At 36.3% G+C, this 18735-nt stretch overlaps 3 protein-coding genes across 6 annotated transcripts; 2 read left to right on the forward strand and 1 right to left on the reverse strand.

Annotated features, from left to right (window-relative positions):
• Positions 1-4136: 4136 nt before the first annotated feature.
• Positions 4137-4574, forward strand: LOC109169838. The gene has a single exon (XM_019318727.1). The coding sequence runs from the start codon at positions 4137-4139 to the stop codon at positions 4572-4574; it is 438 nt and encodes a 145-aa protein (XP_019174272.1).
• Positions 4575-12145: 7571 nt separating this feature from the next.
• Positions 12146-14784, forward strand: LOC109170471 (F-box protein SKP2A-like). 4 transcript variants are annotated; one of them, XM_019319598.1, is made up of 5 exons: positions 12146-12232; positions 12518-12827; positions 13437-13785; positions 13882-14023; positions 14266-14784. In XM_019319598.1, exons 2-5 carry the CDS (start codon positions 12601-12603, stop codon positions 14640-14642), a joined length of 1095 nt encoding a protein of 364 aa, XP_019175143.1. In that variant the 5' UTR covers positions 12146-12232; positions 12518-12600; the 3' UTR covers positions 14643-14784. The 4 variants fall into 4 exon arrangements, with proteins under 4 accessions (XP_019175143.1, XP_019175142.1, XP_019175141.1 ...); XM_019319597.1 differs by lacking the exon at positions 12146-12232 and adding an exon at positions 12251-12269; XM_019319596.1 differs by lacking the exon at positions 12146-12232 and adding an exon at positions 12258-12324.
• Positions 14785-14912: 128 nt separating this feature from the next.
• LOC109170470 (chaperone protein dnaJ 10) lies at positions 14913-17696 on the reverse strand. The gene is made up of 10 exons (XM_019319594.1): positions 17292-17696; positions 16991-17050; positions 16746-16828; positions 16415-16559; positions 16149-16278; positions 15901-16059; positions 15616-15800; positions 15469-15549; positions 15238-15393; positions 14913-15151 (listed from the first exon to the last, which is right to left on the reverse strand). Exons 1-10 carry the CDS (start codon positions 17376-17378, stop codon positions 15071-15073), a joined length of 1167 nt encoding a protein of 388 aa, XP_019175139.1. The 5' UTR covers positions 17379-17696; the 3' UTR covers positions 14913-15070.
• Between the last annotated feature and the right edge of the window lie 1039 nt (positions 17697-18735).

The raw sequence follows: 18735 nt of genomic DNA on the forward strand, positions 1-18735 counted from the left end.
TACTTTTTCTATTTTTAGTAAGGACATTTTTGTCTCTTCATATTTTTCTTTTGTTATATTTTTTGTTTCAACCGGTTTAATTGATTTAGGACTTCACTAAAAATCGATTGAAAAATATGGTTAGTAAAAATCAGAGGTTAACCTCCCATGTGGGAGGTCATGAGATCGAGCCTCAATGGATGCGTTGTTGACTCTTTGTGCTTCATTAGGTTGAGAAAGTATGTTTGAACAGATACTACAATGTAATAGAGTCAGTAGCATTCAAAAAAATCAGAGGTTACCTAATGTTCTAAACCACTTAAACCGGAAAATAGAAAAAAGTAATGACTAAAAGTGTCCAAACAAAAATATGAAAATACAAAAGTGCCCTTAATTATTAAAAATAAACAATAGTAGTCTGGGAAAAATAATAAAACAAAAATATGAAAATACAAAAGTGTCCTTACTAAAAATAGAAAAAAGTCATGAGAATGACTAAAAAAGTTTGGGACGTTTGGGACTAAATTTAGAATTAACACCAAAGACTAGAACATCTAGTGGAATTAACTCTCTCTCTCTCTCTATGTATACCCCGCACACCTTAAGTTTCACCAGTGACGCACCTTAAGCACACAAATCACGTACTTTAAAAATGAAAATCACGCAACTTAAGAAGTAAACACACATATATATTACATGTTTATAGTATAATTACAAAATACAGCCAGTAGTACGTATACAAAAGATGAGTTAGGTAAATTACAATAAAACAGAACAATCTATTTTTCTTTTCTTAATAGAAAAAATTAGGGAAGCAGAAATTATTCTACTTTGTAGATCATCGATTTTAGAGAAAAGTTACGATAAAATTTGCAAAGCATATACCAAAAAAATGTCTGCATGCATCAAACATAATTAATATTAAAAACAAAAAAAAAAAAAAAAAACAAAAACAAAAAAAACAAAAAAAAAAAAAAAAGTGATAGAAGGGAACATAATGGTGATTAGTGATTACCCACCACCAAATTAAACAACTTGGTTAACTGGAAAGACGGCCAAGAATAGTAAAAGACATTATTAGGTTTGAGATACATCAATCAAACAAAGTGGAAATGAAGTGGCTAGTCTAGTTTGAAGATTGCATATAATGAATCTAGACAATAATCAGCCATTGATTCATCCACCCCCACTCATCATATATATGTGTATATTATTTACATGGAAGTAGAACTGTAGAAGATGATGAGAGAGAAACAAGGTAGATTTAGGGTTTAGGTTTTGTGGCTCACGAGGATGTCAATTTGTTCCCGTAATGGAACACACAAACGTACACGATAAGATCATATATATATATATATATATATATATATATATATATATATATATATATATATATATAATGCAGAAAATATCCGTGCTCCTCGTCGTCAGGTTTTTGCAAAGCCAAAGCCAATATGTAGAAGACAAACACTGATTGTCATCCATGCACAACCTACCTACCTAGCAAGTGTACAATATTCTATTTATATTGTGTTTTTGGACCCACTGCATTATATATATTAGCATGCAAACAAGTGATTCAACTTCCCCCATCATTTTTAAGTCATTTCATTTCCCCTTTGCTATTATTATTAATTAATTGAGAGATGCCAAATGATATTTCATTATATTAACACTAATATACAAATAAATAAATAAATAAATAAATAAATAAATATATATATATATATATATATATATATATATAGAGAGAGAGAGAGAGAGAGAGAGAGAGAGAGTTGCATCATATAAAAACGATCTTATCCCTTTATTTACTTATGGTACTATCAAATCTCGCAAATTGACATCTAAATTAAATAGAATGGTTTGACTTGATTAGGTTAATTAATGACGGTATGTTGTTTGGTTTGTGTTAAGATCAAGTGCTCATTACTACGTCAAAAGTTATAGTTAGTAGTAAAGACGTAAATTTATTTTCTTATACCGTACCGTCATACATTTTTTTGAGTCAAAGTGCTAGACTTGCTCTTTACTAACTTCTGCCTAACAATTTTTTATTACTTTTTTTTTTTCAGTGTTAAAAAAAAAATGAAAATCCTTGCCATCTTAATGGTAATTATATTCTTTAAAAAACCTTTTTTCAATTACATTGAAAATATAACATAGAACCACCCAGATTGGGTTTAATTTGGCTAGTTTCTTTAATTCTCCCAATCTGGCTAACTGGCTTGTAGGTTTTTTTTTGTTTTTTTTTATTACAAAAGAAGGGGACACCCACATATACTATATACGTCTTTACCAAGCCTCGAACCTAAGACATCCTACATAAGGGGCCAACCGGATATCAATGGACTACAAGCCACTTGGTTGTAGGTATTTTTTATGAACTTGGTAGAAGTAGCTCATTTTGATCCTTCCTTTCGGAATTTTGTTTCTATTTTTTTCCATCTTTTTCTGTGACACGCAAGAATTATTTAGTTTAGATTCATATAATTGTTCGTATCTAATAAAAAAAATTATATTTTTAGTTCATCAATTATTTTTTATTAATCATATTAATCTTTAACTCTTTGATGTTGCAATATACTTCAATTCTTTTCAAAAGTTGTAACTTTAATCCTTGGAGCAGCATAACTGTTAAACCCAACCCGTTAGAACTTTACTTAGTATAGGTGTATTAAAATTTGTACTCCATATATATTTCTTCTTTCAGAATCCAAGTTATATTTTCTCTATTTTTATTTAGTTTAGATTCATGTAAGTGTCTGTATTTATAAAGGAAAATTGTCTTTGTAGTCTCTCAATTATTCCATATTAGTCATTGCAATTTCACTCTAACTTTTTGACGTTGCAATATAACCCTAATTTTTTTTTAAGTTATACTTTTAGTCATCGGAGTAACACAACTAAACTCTATTAGGATTTTACTTAGTACATAGGAGATAAGAATATACAGATATTATCTAATAGTTCTTGACTTCAAGATGACCCTAGCGGGTGCGCTTCCTGACGACCTGTATGTCGAGTCGGGATATCAGACCTACTATAACAAACAAGCGACTCATGAAGTGTTTTCCACCGTCCCATCAACTTTAGTCAACTTAATACAAGCACATGGTATAACCGACCTAACAGACATATAGTTAGGTGCCACATACCAATCATCGTGAGATTCCCGACATGTGTCTCCGTGATTCTGTGCATAGTACTATAAAAACCAATTGATTCCTCAAGAGAAGGGGCTTAGCTTTTTCTATAAAAAAAAAAAAAAATACTCTTAGTATTTCCTGACCTGTAAAGAGCCTTCCACCTTTGGAATCTCAATATAACATGAGATCTAATTTTTCTTAATAAAACATACTTCCACCATATCATTTCATATTTGCTCTTTGTATTAATAGTGGTGTTGTCCATGTTAGTTATATTATTATTATTATTATTATTATTATTATTATTATTATGTTGCAATTGTAATAGTAAATGTTGTTATAGAATAGTGTAGTTAGTTTAGACTTTTACTCAGTGTTAGTTAGAGGTCTATTTCTGATATACTTGTAGCTCCTATTCTATTGTTGAATTCAATTTGTCGATTCACATCTTTCATCTGGTATCAGAGCAGGTGTAGAATCTCTCTCCACCACTAAATTTACCCCCTCTCACCACCACCTTCCGTCAGCATGGCTTCAAGCTCATCGGAACGCACTGTCTCGGCCGCCGGTTCTCCGTCTCCGGCCAGCGCCAATCCTCTCAACGGGGCGCACCATTTTGTGTCCATGAAGCTGAATTTCCGTAACTTTCTCTTCTGGCGTACGCAACTGCTCCCATTCCTCCGGAGTCAGGACCTGCTCGGCTACGTCGATGGAACCATTCCGTGTCCGCCGACCACCATAGAAGTGCCATCATCCGCCGAATCCTCTTCCGCGGCTGCTACGGTTGTCGTCACTCCCAATCCAGCGTTCAAAATATGGGAGAAACAAGACCAATCAATCTTGTCTCTCCTTGTTTCCGCGATGTCAGATGAGGTTCTCCATCTCGCGGTTGGGCGCAACACATCGGCGGAAGTCTGGGCGTCGATAACTCAGGCCCTCGGCTCGTCCAGTCAGGCGAGATGCCTGAGCCTCCTCGGGCAATTCCAGATGCTACGCTAGGGGAATGCAATGATCGCGGATTATCTGGGCCGCGCGCAAATGCTTGACGAGGCTCTCGTTCAGGCTGGCAGACCGCTCTCTTTAATGGAGCAAAATTTATATGTGTTCCGCGGGCTCAGACCGGAACTCAAAGCGATCGCGGCCTCTCTCACTGCTTCCGGGAATCCGGTAACGCTCGCTCACTTATCTGACCATTTGCAGGCACACGAGTTTATACTCGTAGATGATTACCCCTCGGCGGTTGAGCCCGGTGTTCTGGCGACCGCGATGTATGCTGGCCGAGCACCGAACAATAGCGGCAGGCAGACACAGAACCACCGTGGGCGCGGTGGTCGAGGAGGACAGGGACGTGGCAGACGTGGCGGCCGTAACGGGAATCCGAGGTGCCAAATTTGCCGTTCGCATGGCCATACGGCTGTGTACTGCTTTAAACGATACAGTACATAGCCGCCTCAGGCGCACATGGCCGTGTCCGGGGAAGCTCTGGCGTCGTCGACTTCAGGTCCGGACGGCTGGTTCCCGGACACTGGCACCACCGCACACGCGACACCGGATGCGGGTATGATGCAGCATTCCGAGGAGTATGGGGGATCAGATGTGCTACGAGTTGGAAACGGGGCAGGTTTGGCAATCTCACGCGTCGGTCGTGCATTAATTCCTTCCGTATCTAAAAATTTATATCTGTCTGATATTTTACACGTACCAAGTTTGTCTGTTCCTCTCTTATCCGTTAACAAGTTTACGTCTGAAAACAGGGTCTTTTTTGAATTTCATTCTGACTGCTTTTTGTGAAGGACTCCACAACCAAAGCAGTTCTTCTTAAAGGTCGTGCATCGGGCGAACTGTATAAGCTCCCGGTTTCCCAGACTCATCACGCGTTCGTCAGTTCCCGTGCTACACCCACTGTGTGGCATCGTCGTCTTGGGCATCCCCACAAATTCGTTCAAAATAAAATTCTACAGAACTGTCCGGTTGAGTCCAATAAAGCCGAGTCCGTGGAGTCATGTGCAGCTTGCCATCTTGGGAAATCAGCAAGATTTAAATTAGATAGGGTCCCAAATAAAAGTGAAAATGTATTAGATTTGGTTTTTACCGACATATGGGGTTCATCACCTGTAATATCTACAACTGGCTTTCGATATTTCGTTCTGTTTGTAGATGATTTTTCCCGTTTCTGCTGGTTTTACCCATTAAGGGTGAAATCAGATATTTATAAAATTTTTGATTCGTTTCGGGTCCTGGTAGAGCGACAGTTCTCGCGCTCTATCAAATCAATTCAGTCGGACTTAGGGGGTGAATACCACAAACTGCACAATACGTTTCAAACACTGGGAATTAATCACCGTCAATCATGTGCCTATACACATGAACAAAACGGCCGTGTGGAGCGCCGGAATAGACACATTGTCGAAACCGGGCTTGCTCTACTTGCTGCAGGCAAAGTCCCGCAACAATACTGGGACTACGCCTTTGAAACGGCCACCTGTTTAATCAATTTTCTACCTTCGTCTGCTATTCAGTTTAATAGTCCATACACTCGTCTCTATAATACACCACCACCCTACACTTTTCTTCGTGTCTTCGGGTGCAGGTGTTACCCTTTCTTACGCCCATACAACAGGCATAAGATTGAGTATCGCTCAGCACCCTGCGTCTTCTTAGGTTACCCAAACTCATTTAGGGGATATAGATGCATCGACTTGGCGAGTGGGAAAACCTACATCTGTCGCCATGTCCGATTTGACGAAAGTGTGTTTCCTTTTGAAACAGGCAATGTGATGCAGGGACCACCGCCAACACCTGCGGTGCCTTGGGCTTCTATGCCCATTATTCTGTACTCTCCACCGGACTCTGAACCACCGGCACCTGCACCGGCACCTGCACCGGCACCAGGTCCTGAACCTATGCCCTTGGCTAGTATACCGCCACCTTTGGCCATTACTCACACCGCACCTGCCAAGCCACGAGCTCGTAGGGCTCGAAATCAGCCTGTAAGCCGGGATCATGTAATGCGTCTCCGACATATGACTAAAGGTACAAGTGAGCCGTTTCAGGCATTAACAGTAACTACTGATCCATCTTGATACTCCCAGGCAGTTGGGCACTCTCATTGGCGGGAGGCGATGGATCTAGAATTTAATGCCCTATTACATAACCATACCTGGCGGTTGGTGGCACCGGAACCACATATGAATATTATTGGGTGTAAGTGGGTATTCAGGACCAAGCACAATGCCGATGGCTCGGTAGAGCGTTATAAAGCCCGTCTTGTTGCAAAAGGGTTCAACCAGGTAGCAGGGGAGGATTTCTTTGACACGTTTAGCCCCGTGGTCAAACCTACCACGGTGCGTATGCTTTTTTCTCTTGCTGTGTCAAACAAGTGGACACTACGTCAGTTAGACGTCCACAATGCCTTCTTAAACGGGCATCTGGCAGAAACCGTGTATATGAAACAACCCCCAGGGTACGAGGATCCAACTAATCCTGGTCATGTCTGTTTACTTGAACGGTCTCTCTATGGCCTCAAACAGGCTCCCCGAGCCTGGTTTAAAAGGCTACAGGATTTCTTACTTTCTACGGGGTTCAAGGCTTCTAAAACCGATGTCTCCTTGTTCTACTATACTAAGGGGGCTTCTCGGGTTTACTTACTGGTTTACGTAGACGACATTATTATGATGAGCGATGACACTGTTTTGGTTCGTGACTTATTACATCGTCTTGCCTCGGTCTTTAAAATCCGAGATCTTGGAGCGCCAGGTTTCTTCTTAGGGATCGAGACAGTGACCGATGGGGATAATATTATTCTTTCACAGCGCCGATATATGTCTGATTTGCTTGGTCGGTCGGGCATGATTGACTGTAAGCCACTGGCAACACCGGCTGCGGTCACCAAGGCCGTTACTCCCTCTGACGAGCTGTTTGACAATCCGACACAATATCGTCGCGTCGTGGGGGCTTTACAGTACCTCACCATTACTAGACCAGACTTGTCCTATGCAGTGAACCGACTCTGTCAATTTATGCATGCGCCAACAGTTGATCATTGGGGTCTGGTTAAGCGAGTACTACGTTACATTAAAGGCACGATTCACTACGGGTTACGGTTAATACCATCCTCTTCGACTACTATACATGCCTTTTCGGACTCTGATTGGGCCGGGTGTCCAATAGATAGGAAGAGCACAAGTGGGTTTGCAGTTTATTTGGGGTCTAATCTCATTTCCTGGTTATCGAAGAAGCAACGTACTGTTGCTCGCTCTTCTACCGAGGCGGAGTATAAGGCACTAGCAGATGTTTCGGCCGAGGTTACTTGGGTGGTTTCCTTACTACGTGAACTTGGGTTACATTCTGGTCAACCAGCTACCTTGTGGTGCGATAACCTTGGGGCTACCTACCTCTGCGCTAATCCGGTATTCCATGCACGTACGAAGCATGTGGAGATTGACTACCATTTTGTCCGAGATAAGGTTGCATCCGGAGATTTCGTCGTCAACTACGTTTCTACTACAGATCAGCTAGCAGACATTCTCACCAAACCATTACCTGCTCCACGCTTTGCTACTCTGCGGGACAAGCTGAATGTTGTGTTGCACCCACCATCAGCTTGAGGGGGTGTGTTAGTTATATTATTATTATTATTCTTATTATGTTGCAATTGTAATAGTCAATGTTGTTATAGAATAGTGTAGTTAGTTTAGACTTTTACTCAGTGTTAGTTAGAGGTCTATTTCTGATATACTTGTAGCTCCTATTCTATTGCTGAATTCAATTTGTCGATTCACATCTTTCATCGTCCAGTCGTTGACTGTTAACAAGTCATAAAATCAACAAGTTTAATGGTAAACGAATGTTAGAGTATATTTTAATGGTAAAAACTAATAAAAAGTTAAAAGACAAAAACAACTAGATGAGAATAATTAAATGACTAAAAATGTCAATCTTCACTAAAAATATATACGGAGAAAAACAATTGCACTTTTGAAAATGATGTAATTTCTTTAATTGTCAATTCGTAAGTCGTAACAAATTGAAGATATACATACCCAAACGTCAGCCTATGTATATACTATATACATATATAGCTTGCCCACAATATACAGCTTACATTACATATATGCCTCCATGTGTAAGCATACATACATATATGCACAAATACCCATGCATTATCTCAACATGTGTACACATTTTTATATTAGTTCATGCACTACTGAAAAATGTCTAATTTTGTTTTTATAGTATTAATTAATGTATAGTTAAATGAAGTGTATCGTGTAATTAAATAAATGATCAATGATTTAACAAAAAATACAATTGTATGATCAAAATGCATTTTAAAAAATTACTATAGTTTCACGTATATATAATTGATAATCAAAATTTTGTTTTGTTTAGAAGTACATCTGATCTATTGCTTAGATATTTTATTCTAACAAAATATTTAATTATATGGTATATTAAGTACTTGAAGTCTCCACTAATTATATTCAAGTATTCAACAATTTACACAATTAAATTTATAATTATATGTAGTTAACAAATAAATCAATTTGTCAACACTCAAAAAAAAAAGAGAAAATATTAATTTTTGTTTAACCACCACAAGATTTGAGCTAAAAGTTTTATATACACCAACATTATAAAAAGTATGCAATTAAAAATTTTAATTAGAAAACAAATTTCAACACAACTCATGATCATATAAAAGGAAAAAAAAAATTAACAAATTCATAGAATTGAAAATGGTGCCCACAAAACTAAGAAGAGTATGACAAATTTTAAAAAGTATATGCAAAAGTACCCAAAAAAAAAAAAAAAAAAAAAAAAGCACAATATACAAGTCATAGAAACAACTAATTACATCAATATAACTTTTAATTTCAATAAAACTTAATCATTAAATTTAATGGTGTTCATGAAAAAATGAATGGTAAACTTTGATGTAGAAATTTGTCAATTTGATCAATGAATATTATTAAAATGTAATTAAATTTTATAAATAAAAGTTTTAGCACCATGAATCTTCATATATGTATGTAAGAGATCAAAAAGTATTCGTTCAATAAGATGAACTTGATTGAGTACTTTAAATATAAAATTGAGAGCTTGGTATGTATCTCTTAATGAAACCCGACAAAATATAAATATAAATATAAATATAAATATATGTGTGTGAAAGAAAAAGAAGGAGCTCGAAACTCAAATTTTACTTTATTAAGACAAATTATTCTCATTTTCCACAAAATAAAAAAAATAAAAAAAATAAAAAAAGACAAATTATTCACAACATCTTTTGGATTAATCTAACTTATCTAAGTGAAGCTCCAGAGTTTGGATGTCCATTGCTATTATTAAGGGCTGATAGCAACCTCCACCGTACCCATTCTTGTGCAAGTTGTGCCTCACTTTCTTCTTTGACTTGACCAATTCTTAATGCCAAATTATCCTCTCAATTGTTAAAAAAAAAAAAAAAAAAAAAAAAAAAAAAAAAAAAAAAACAGTTATCCATCCTAGGTTTTATAGACGAGAAAAAAAATGGTTAAATGTCAAGTTGTATTTAAATTAATTTTATAAAAAATACTAACGTCTTTTCCATTAAAAAAAAAAAAAAAAGAAGAGAAAATGACACTTTCTCCCCCTAAACTATATACTTATAACAATTTTTCCCCCTTAGTTATTCATGTAAGCATATTAGTCCCCTCAATTATTCTAAAAGTGACGATTTCCCCCCTCCCCCTAATATATTAAATTGACATCTCTACCCTTAAAGTAAACATTTTATTTATTTTTCTTCTCCAACAAATTATTGTTTATACGTAGGGATGACCACGGTTGAATTCGAACTGAACCGAACACTATAGCAATCGAATTGAAAGTTTTCAGTTATGATTCAAATCCAAAACCTAATATTTGGATTTCAGTTTATTAAAAACATGAATCGAAAAAGCGGGATCATGAACCGTGAACCGACGGTTCGAATTGGAACAACTACTAGCATTAGTTTAAAATTATAATTATAATATTTACAAATAGTGTATGTTCTTTTTTACATTTATTCTGATTCTCCTCACATATAAGTATATATGACTGCGGCTTGGTTTGATTTTGAACCACCGGTTCACAATTCCGGATCCAGTTTGAACTGCTAGTTCAAACATTATTTTAAAATTTTATTTTTTATTGTTAAAATAGTTTATATTCAACAGTAAATGTATTTTTTTCAGTTCGGAACATGAACCGTCCGTTTCGGTTCGCGATTTTAATAAACTCTAAATATCAGGTTTTGATTCTAAATTGTAATCAGAATATTTCAGTTTGGTTGCTATAGTATCTGTTTAGTTTGAACCGAATCGTGGTCATTAATTGTTGGAGAAGAAAAATAAATGAAATATTTGTTTTAAGGGTAAATATGTCCATTTAACATTTTATGGAGAAAAATTGCCACTTAAATAATTTAGGAAGGAAAAATGCTATAAATATATAACTAAAGGGGGAAAATTGTCATTTTCCCTAAAAGAAATAATGTCTATCAACAATAATAAATGAACTATAAGGAATTGTAGTAATATACACACACACAGACACACAATTTGAAAATACCATATTTACCATAAATAAATGTTAAATTGAATTATGTATAATATGTAAGATGTAAGAAAAATAAATGGTTTTTGATACCCCATGGGCAGCTCAATTGATCACAGAGGTAAAACTTTAAAAAAATGACTAGGATTGAGTCTCACCAGTGGCAGTGTGTTGAAAAATATAGTTTTTGGTATTTTCCTTTTTGAAAAATATGTTAGCCCTAATATAATTAATATTTACCCAATATGTTGATTATTCTTTCAAAAACGAAAAATAAAATATTTATTAAAGTTGAATAATTTTGAAAAAAAATGGTATAATATTAATACCTTTTAAAAATTATTTACGATGTTTCTTATTTACGTAATGCACAAGATCACTTTCTAATTTTCATTTATGACCTATTAATCAATTATTTGAGTTGTTGAGAGCAATTAATTATTTTTTCTGAAAGGTTGATTTTTCAATATCAATGACCTTACGCTCTGATCGAATAGAGTATCTGAAATTATATAAATCATGATAATTTAGCTAAACTACATAGATTGTTCTTACATGTTATTGGTGAGACTCAATCTCTTATTATTCTTTTTAAATTTTATCTTTATAACCAATTGAGTTGTTGATATATGCCAAAGCGAGTAGTTATGTCATTATGGTTGGCAAACAGACACGAGAGACCGGCATTTACGGGAGTAATGTTTATAATGCACACGGCTTCGAATTTGCACAAAAAATAAGGAACCTTCTGGACCCTCCCCCATTCTATTCTTTTCCTTTCCTTTCCACTTTGTCTTGACAACTAATTTCTTCTTTCCACTCCATTCTTTCTTTAAAAAAAAAAAAACAAAAACAAAAAATTAAAATTGCATTCATGGGGTCCACTTTTCGTCTCCTGCATTCTCCGCCCTCCATCACCAATCACATCAAAATTTGTGATAATCATATTTTATATCACAAAACGAGGCCACCATGTGGGCCCGCTTAATTTAAGATAATATCGACTTTGTAATAATAACATATAAAAAAATAAAAAATAAAACATTGATAAGAGTAAGAATTGTATTTTAAATAATTTTAATCAAATTAATTAAACGGTAACTATGAAGTAGGATGTAGTAACTTCATCTTAAAGCATTCTTGTAAATCACAGAAGTTGGCATTTTGCATGTCTTATTATTATTATTATTTTGGGTGATAGGCTATTTCCATATCACTTTTTAAACATAGAAGTTATACCAATAAATAAATTAAATAGAATTGTTGAGGATCAATTTTGATTAAGGCATATAAATTAAGGAGTATAAATCTTCTGGATTGTTTGGACCGTCGGATCACAATTTCTCTTAGAGATCACCTATGACTGCCACGTGTCTCTGCACACGTCGCTCCGTTATTGTCCCCGTACGTTTCTTAAACTCTCTTCCCCGTCGTTACACTCTTCTTCTTCTTCTTCTTCTTTCTTCTTTCTTCTCCAGAATCCAGCTGCACATTTCAAGAAACAATCAAAAACTCAGGAAAAGGTAATCTATCTTCCCAAAATTCAAGAATTGGTGTGGGGTATGTTACCTTCGCCTTTCATAATCAGTTTCTGTTCTTCGGATAATAGCTTATGGTTTGTCTTTACTTGTTCGTCTGTTATCTATTATGTGTTGATTAGCAGCACAAGTGGTTGTATTCACAAAGACCTTTTTTGCATAGTAAAATTAGATGTAGGAGCAGTGTCCTAGGTGAAGCCTAAAGCTTATCTCTTTTTGTGGCTCTCTATTTAACTTTACTTTCTATCTCTTCTCCTTTGTGATTGACAGCGATAAGAGATTATCTTTGTTGGGATTTGTATATAAGGAAGGCTGTGGTTTGAGAGGAAGGAAACAAAATCAGGTTTTGAGTGATGGGGGTTGAGGACTTGTGCTTTGACAAGTTGATGGTTAGCAATAGCTGTAGTAGTGATGGTAGGGTGGGGGGAATTATGATCAAGGAGTGGAAGGACATACCAATGGAGCTTCTGTTGAGGATTGTCTCTCTGGTGGATGATCGGACGGTTATTGTGGCTTCTGGAGTTTGCTGTGGCTGGAGAGATGCCATTTCTTGGGGTCTCACCCAACTTTCCCTTTCTTGGTATAATTCTTTCCCCCTTTTCTTTGTTTCTCTATTCTGTTTCTATCTTATTTTCAAGCCCTTTTTAAAAAAAAAAAACCATTTTGGTGGCATGGATGCTTGATATAATACTTGGATATTTCAATCCTGAAAAGGGTTCTCAGTGAATTTTCTTAAATTTGTGCTTCTTCTGAACAGTGAGGTTTGATCAAATGATCAGCTTGATTTAGAAGTCCAGACTGTTGTATATGTTTTTCTCATGTGATGCATTTAGGCTAGTCAAATTTGTATTTGATTCATTTGACATGGTGAGTTAGTTGCAAAGTAGCAAATATGGTGATTTCATTATACATAATGGATGATGCATTTGATTCATAGAAGAGTTCTCTGTTTCTTATTCATTTATGTTATTGCTCTTTCACTTCTCTTCGCTTTTTGTCCTCACATATGTTTTCCCTTTCCAACTTGATGTAGAATTGAAATTTGAAAAGTTCATGATTAAAGATTATGATGTCTGGATGCCAGTAAAAAGTTAAGAGTTTAGAAAAACAAAACCTATGTACCGGTATTTATGATTTTGTTAACAGGTGCAAGAAAAACATGAACAATTTTTTATGATTTTGTTAACAGGTGCAAGAAAAACATGAACAATTTGGTTTTATCGCTCGTTTGCAAGTTCACAAAGCTGAGGGTTCTAATTCTGCGACAAAGCTTACCACAACTTCAGGATAATGCTGTTGAGGCAATTGCAAATCGCTGTCATGAACTGCAAGAGCTAGATCTGAGCAAGAGCTTTAAGCTGACTGACCGCTCTCTATATGCGTTGGCCCACGGTTGTCCAAACCTCAAGAAGCTAAACATAAGTGGGTGCACGGCTTTCAGTGATAATGGAATTGCATATCTTTCTGAGCACTGCAGGAAACTGGAAGTCTTTAATCTCTGTGGGTGCGTTAAAGGAGCCACTGATAAGGCATTGAAGGTATGTATAGCAACTGTGTTTTGAAGTTCCATCCTTAACGAACTAACTAACTGCAGATGATGAGTCTTTTAAATGTGACGTGACAACTAATTTCAGGCTATTGGATACTACTGCAACCGCTTGCAGTCTGTAACTCTGGGGTGGTGTGAGAAAGTCAGTGATGAAGGCGTGATGAGTTTGGCTTATGGTTGCCCTGATCTGAGAGCCCTTGACTTGTGTGGCTGTGTTCTTATAACAGGTATTCATTGTGTTTAGCCATATAGTAGGGTATTTTCTTGATCTTTCTGCAATATGCCAAGTTTTGAGCCCATGACCTTTGGTCTGGCTCTGATACCAAATTGAAGCATGTGCTACATTTCAACTAAAAGCCTAAGCTAATAGTTGGATTGCACATTAATGGTTATATGCTCAACAACAACCGATCTGTGTTGAAAGGTTTGTTGCATTACTGATATGTATATGTTGTATGTATGGGCACAGATGAAAGCGTAATTGCGTTGGCAAACAACTGTCCTCACCTGAGATCCCTTGGGCTGTACTACTGCCAGAACATAACGGATAGGGCAATGTACTCTCTGGCTCAAAGTCGTGCCAAAAAGCACAAGCACGAGATTTGGCAATCCATGAAGAAGAGCAGGTACGAGGAAGAAGGGCTGATGAATCTGAACATCAGCCAGTGCACAGCCCTCACCCCTCCGGCTGTTCAGGCAGTTTGCGACTCCTTCCCTGCTCTCCATACTTGCCCAGGCCGTCATTCCCTCATTATAAGCGGTTGTCTGAGCCTGACATCAGTGCATTGCGCCTGCGCGGTGCAAGCACACCGTGCACACACTGCAGTGCCTCACACGGCTCATTAAGTAAGTCTTGTATTGTCGTAGAGAGATGGCAATACCAGTCTCTCTGGTTTCAGAGTACGATGTTGTATATATTCCCTTTCTTTCTCTCTTGTTGTGTGAACGACTAGGCTTTTGCAATTTGAAGTGTTGTAGCTTTTGGACTGAGAAAGACTTATGTTAATGGACTTTGATGCATGCATGTTTTTATGGTCTTATTTTATGGCACTTGCAACAACTTTTTTTCCAGTTAATGTTTCAGAGTTTCAAACATCTCTAATTCTAATTACAAGATGTTTAATGTACACAAATGTTACCATCAAACTGTCCGTCCAAATTACAGCTTTTGCAAGGAGTTGAGGATGAAACTTTGAACTTGAAATAAGAAAGAAAGATTGAAAGCATACATTCTGGGGAAGAATTTTTAAGGTATTTTCCAGGTGCAGCTGCTATCACCTGCCCTTGTACACAATTTCTTCATCGTCCACATCAAAAGCTGGGTTGCACAGACATCTGAACAGTCTACCAATGCCCTGCCATTGCCATTTGGTCAAACAGGCATTAGTTATTTGGTGTAAATGGTGATTAGCTAGTAACTATTATGAAAACCTCAGATCACCTGCGTGACTAGAGGAGTTCGGTAATTAAGAGGAGTTGGAGATGATGAAGAATCTTCTTCATCATCACTGCTATCAGAACTGCTCTCATCTGCATACTTATCAGCCATACTTTTCTTTTTAGATGTTCCCGCCGTACTCTGGGCAAGCTTTTCCCTCTGCAAAATGTATGTCAAATGTTGAACAAACGTTAGAAATATGTTTGTAAGTGCATGTTAGTTAGTTAGTTGTACCTGAAATATCTTTCCCAGTATTTTTAAGGCAACTGCGCGTTTCTTCAGCTCTTCTCTCCTGGTGTTGCTCTCTTGCAGAACCTGCAAATGCCTCTGATAAGAAACAAGTCTGATCATCTTGGAAGCTAGGTAGGGCGTGAAATTTACCATTTGGCAGACATGTAAAAGAGTGACTTCAATGTCTACTACATTCATTTTCCACAATGAACTCATTAGTGCATCCTTGTTTAACCTCAAATGTGATTCCACATCATTTTCAAGCCCACTCCCATCCATCTTGGAATTGAATTGGCGACGAACATCTTCTTGAAGTTGCAACAATTGAAATGCACCTAAAAAACAGTTCAGTTCACATCACACTCGATCACTCATGAGCGAGCTAGCCAGTTTTACAGAAAGTAAGTAAGTTTGTTTTTGGAAGGTGTAGTGTACCCTTAGCTGCAGTGAGTTGTGATTTCCAGAAATGTCCTTTGTTTCGAACCCACTCTGCCAAAAATGGCACTCCTAAGTAAACCACTTTCTTCCCCAGCTCTTGTGCTGCCTGCCTTGTGTATATATATCCAATGGTGTTCAACATATCAGCACCAAAAGCTGTAAATATAATAACAATGCCATCAAAAGGAGGAGGCATCATCATATCGTTAAAGGCATATACATACTACATTGATCTGATGGCTAACCTGCATTTGACAGTCGTTCTGCTTCAGATTCAGCATGTTGTATGAATCCTATTTTGTCACCTCGCACATACTGCTGAAGAAAACCTTTCAATTTTCTAGCAAGGTTTTGTTCTCTTTCCTTCTGGACAGCCTTCATTACATCAAATAAAAATACTCTAAACACTACTACTCGATCAGTATATTTTAGCCTGGCTTCTAATTACCCTTTGAGATAAACAGTATTAATTATGCAAATTAAATGTATTCATTCAATTTGAGACACTTGCCTTGAGCCTGCCATGAACTTTATCAGCGTTGTCCACTAAATCAGAGGATGCCATTGATGCAACCGCCAGATGTCCTATATACTCTTCAAACAGTTCACTTCCGAAGAGAAGGGCAAAAACAGCAGTTGGATCAAGCATTGTTTCCCTGGGATCACAAAAACATATTAAAACAGCCTTGACATATATAATTATGTATGTATGGTCAGATATTTGTCTTATAAAACATTATTAGACAAAAGACAGGATTATTACACTTTGGGTTTGATTTGTGTCATTTGTAGGCCTAAGCTTTTATATTTGATGCAAAATTAAGCAGCTCTGAAAAACTTACATGGAAACACAAGACTTTCCATTTCGATCATATGCCTCTCGTTGCACCGGATCACTCAAAACCTGATAAGCTTCCCCCAAAATCTGTTGACACGAATATTTGCCCTCAGAAACTACAGCTATATTCTAATGCCAATTTAATTTCCAACAAAAAAAAAAAGTAATAGATGGACTACTTCTTCCTTACATAGCAGTGAGTAAAAGAAAGAAAGCAAATAAATAAATAGAGAGAGAGAGAGAAGATGCCTGAAATCTTTGAGCAGCCTGAGGATCATTGGGATTTTTATCAGGATGAACTTGCCTTGCCTGTACCATTCAAATAAAAGAATCTTCATGATAGCTTATGCATCAATATAATGGTACAATACACAAAATTAAAGATCATATTCAGAAGTAGTTAAGTTGAGCAAAATAAGAAACAAAAACATACAATTTAATTTAGGAATTAAAACAAACACAACACATGCGGTTAATCTCAAGCCGGCCATTAAATAAGGAAACTTCAGTGGTAAAATATAATAATGTCTGCAAATTAAACCAACGTAACCTTAAGGTAGTAGGCCTTGCGAATCTCCTCCTCAGAAGCTGAAGGGCTAACGCAAAGGATATCGTAATACTCAGTTTCTTTCACCATTGTTTGGTTTGGTTTGGTTTGCTACCAAAAAGATCAAATCCTCCTGAGACTTGAAGAATTAAAGCAATGTATGTGACTATGTGGAGTAGAATTAATATGATGAGATCAATTAAGAAAATGAAAAGCAGAAGGGATTTGGTTTGAACTTTGATGAGAGGAAAAAAGGATCGGAGTGCATGTGGGAGGAAGATGCAATGGCAAAGTTAATGTGAAGATCAGAGAACTTGAATCCAATCCAATCCCCCACGAGAAGGACATGCTTTCCAGTTCTTAGCAACTATAAACTAATACTTTACAATGCCTTTTTCGCGGGTGAAAAACAGTATAAAAATTGCCACTTTGTGGGGTTTATCATTTATGTGTGGTCCGTGCTGTGTGTATATATTATCATTTTATAATGCTTTTCCACTTCTTATACTTATAGTAAAAGGACTCGTTTGGCCCTACTACACTACTATATTATGCGGTGTTCTTCTCTTTTTTTTTTTTTTTTTTTTTTTCAATTGTATTCTGTGTTGTTTTTATCAACAATTTAATAATTTGGTTTAATTTATTTACTTTAGTACATCTGTTATAAAATTATCATTGTTTTGGACCGATTTGTACAAATCAATTATTGAGACACCACTAATACAATATAAAAACATCTCCAATTGTATTTTGATGTTGTAAATATTATGAATATAACAATTAGAATGAGCAGCCTTGAAGACATAACGAAACCCAATAATCCAATCACCTTGTGAGCTATGAATAACCTCTCTTTACCAGCCTCGCCCTTTGAGCTACCATCTACATTAATCTTCACAAAACCTTCCTTGGGCTTCAACCTTGTCCGAAACTTGGCCTTGCAAAGTTTCTTATTTTAAAAAATAGTGACAAATCAGTTTTGGATCAAGTCAATAATGGATAGAGTACCAAAATAATAATAATAATAATAATAATAATAATAATAATAATAATAATAATAATAATGGATATATGGAGTAATGGCATGAAATTAGACTAAGATAAAATTGATAGAATGAGCTAAATTTATGTGTATTAAATTGAATTTACATAATATTAACTTCATATATAAAAAGTATAAATCTATAATATAAAAATTATGGATCTAATTCCGTGTGCACCATGCATGGTGCACACGGTTGCACAGCATAATTTGCCACAAATTACTCCGTATTACAATATAATAGATAAGGGAAAGACTGGTCTTTGGGCCTCAGAAAAAAATATATACAATGGTCTTTGGGCCTCAGAAAAAATATTAGAGTAAGAAAGAATGGTCTTTGGGTCTCAGAAAACTATAAAATGGGTCATCTCTTAACAACTTAATTAAAAATGGACTTTGGGCCTC

Source organism: Ipomoea nil, unplaced genomic scaffold (genome assembly GCF_001879475.1).
Source record: "Ipomoea nil cultivar Tokyo-kokei standard unplaced genomic scaffold, Asagao_1.1 scaffold3321, whole genome shotgun sequence".
NCBI lineage: Eukaryota > Viridiplantae > Streptophyta > Magnoliopsida > Solanales > Convolvulaceae > Ipomoea > Ipomoea nil.

Bases quoted from the DNA above. Each gene is read 5' to 3' on its own strand.
- LOC109170470 (XM_019319594.1), bottom strand. From the start codon at position 17,378: ATGGTGAAAGAAACTGAGTATTACGATATCCTTTGCGTTAGCCCTTCA. The intron at 17,051-17,291 runs GTTACGTTGGTT...TGAATGGTACAG, and splicing joins GCAAGGCCTACTACCTTAAG to GCAAGGCAAGTTCATCCTGA. The intron at 16,279-16,414 runs GCAAGTGTCTCA...GATGTAATGAAG, and splicing joins AAGTTCATGGCAGGCTCAAG to GCTGTCCAGAAGGAAAGAGA.
- LOC109170471 (XM_019319598.1), top strand. From the start codon at position 12,601: ATGGGGGTTGAGGACTTGTGCTTTGACAAGTTGATGGTTAGCAATAGC. The intron at 12,828-13,436 runs GTATAATTCTTT...TTTTGTTAACAG, and splicing joins ACCCAACTTTCCCTTTCTTG to GTGCAAGAAAAACATGAACA. The intron at 14,024-14,265 runs GTATTCATTGTG...GTATGGGCACAG, and splicing joins TGGCTGTGTTCTTATAACAG to ATGAAAGCGTAATTGCGTTG.
- LOC109169838 (XM_019318727.1), top strand. From the start codon at position 4,137: ATGATCGCGGATTATCTGGGCCGCGCGCAAATGCTTGACGAGGCTCTC.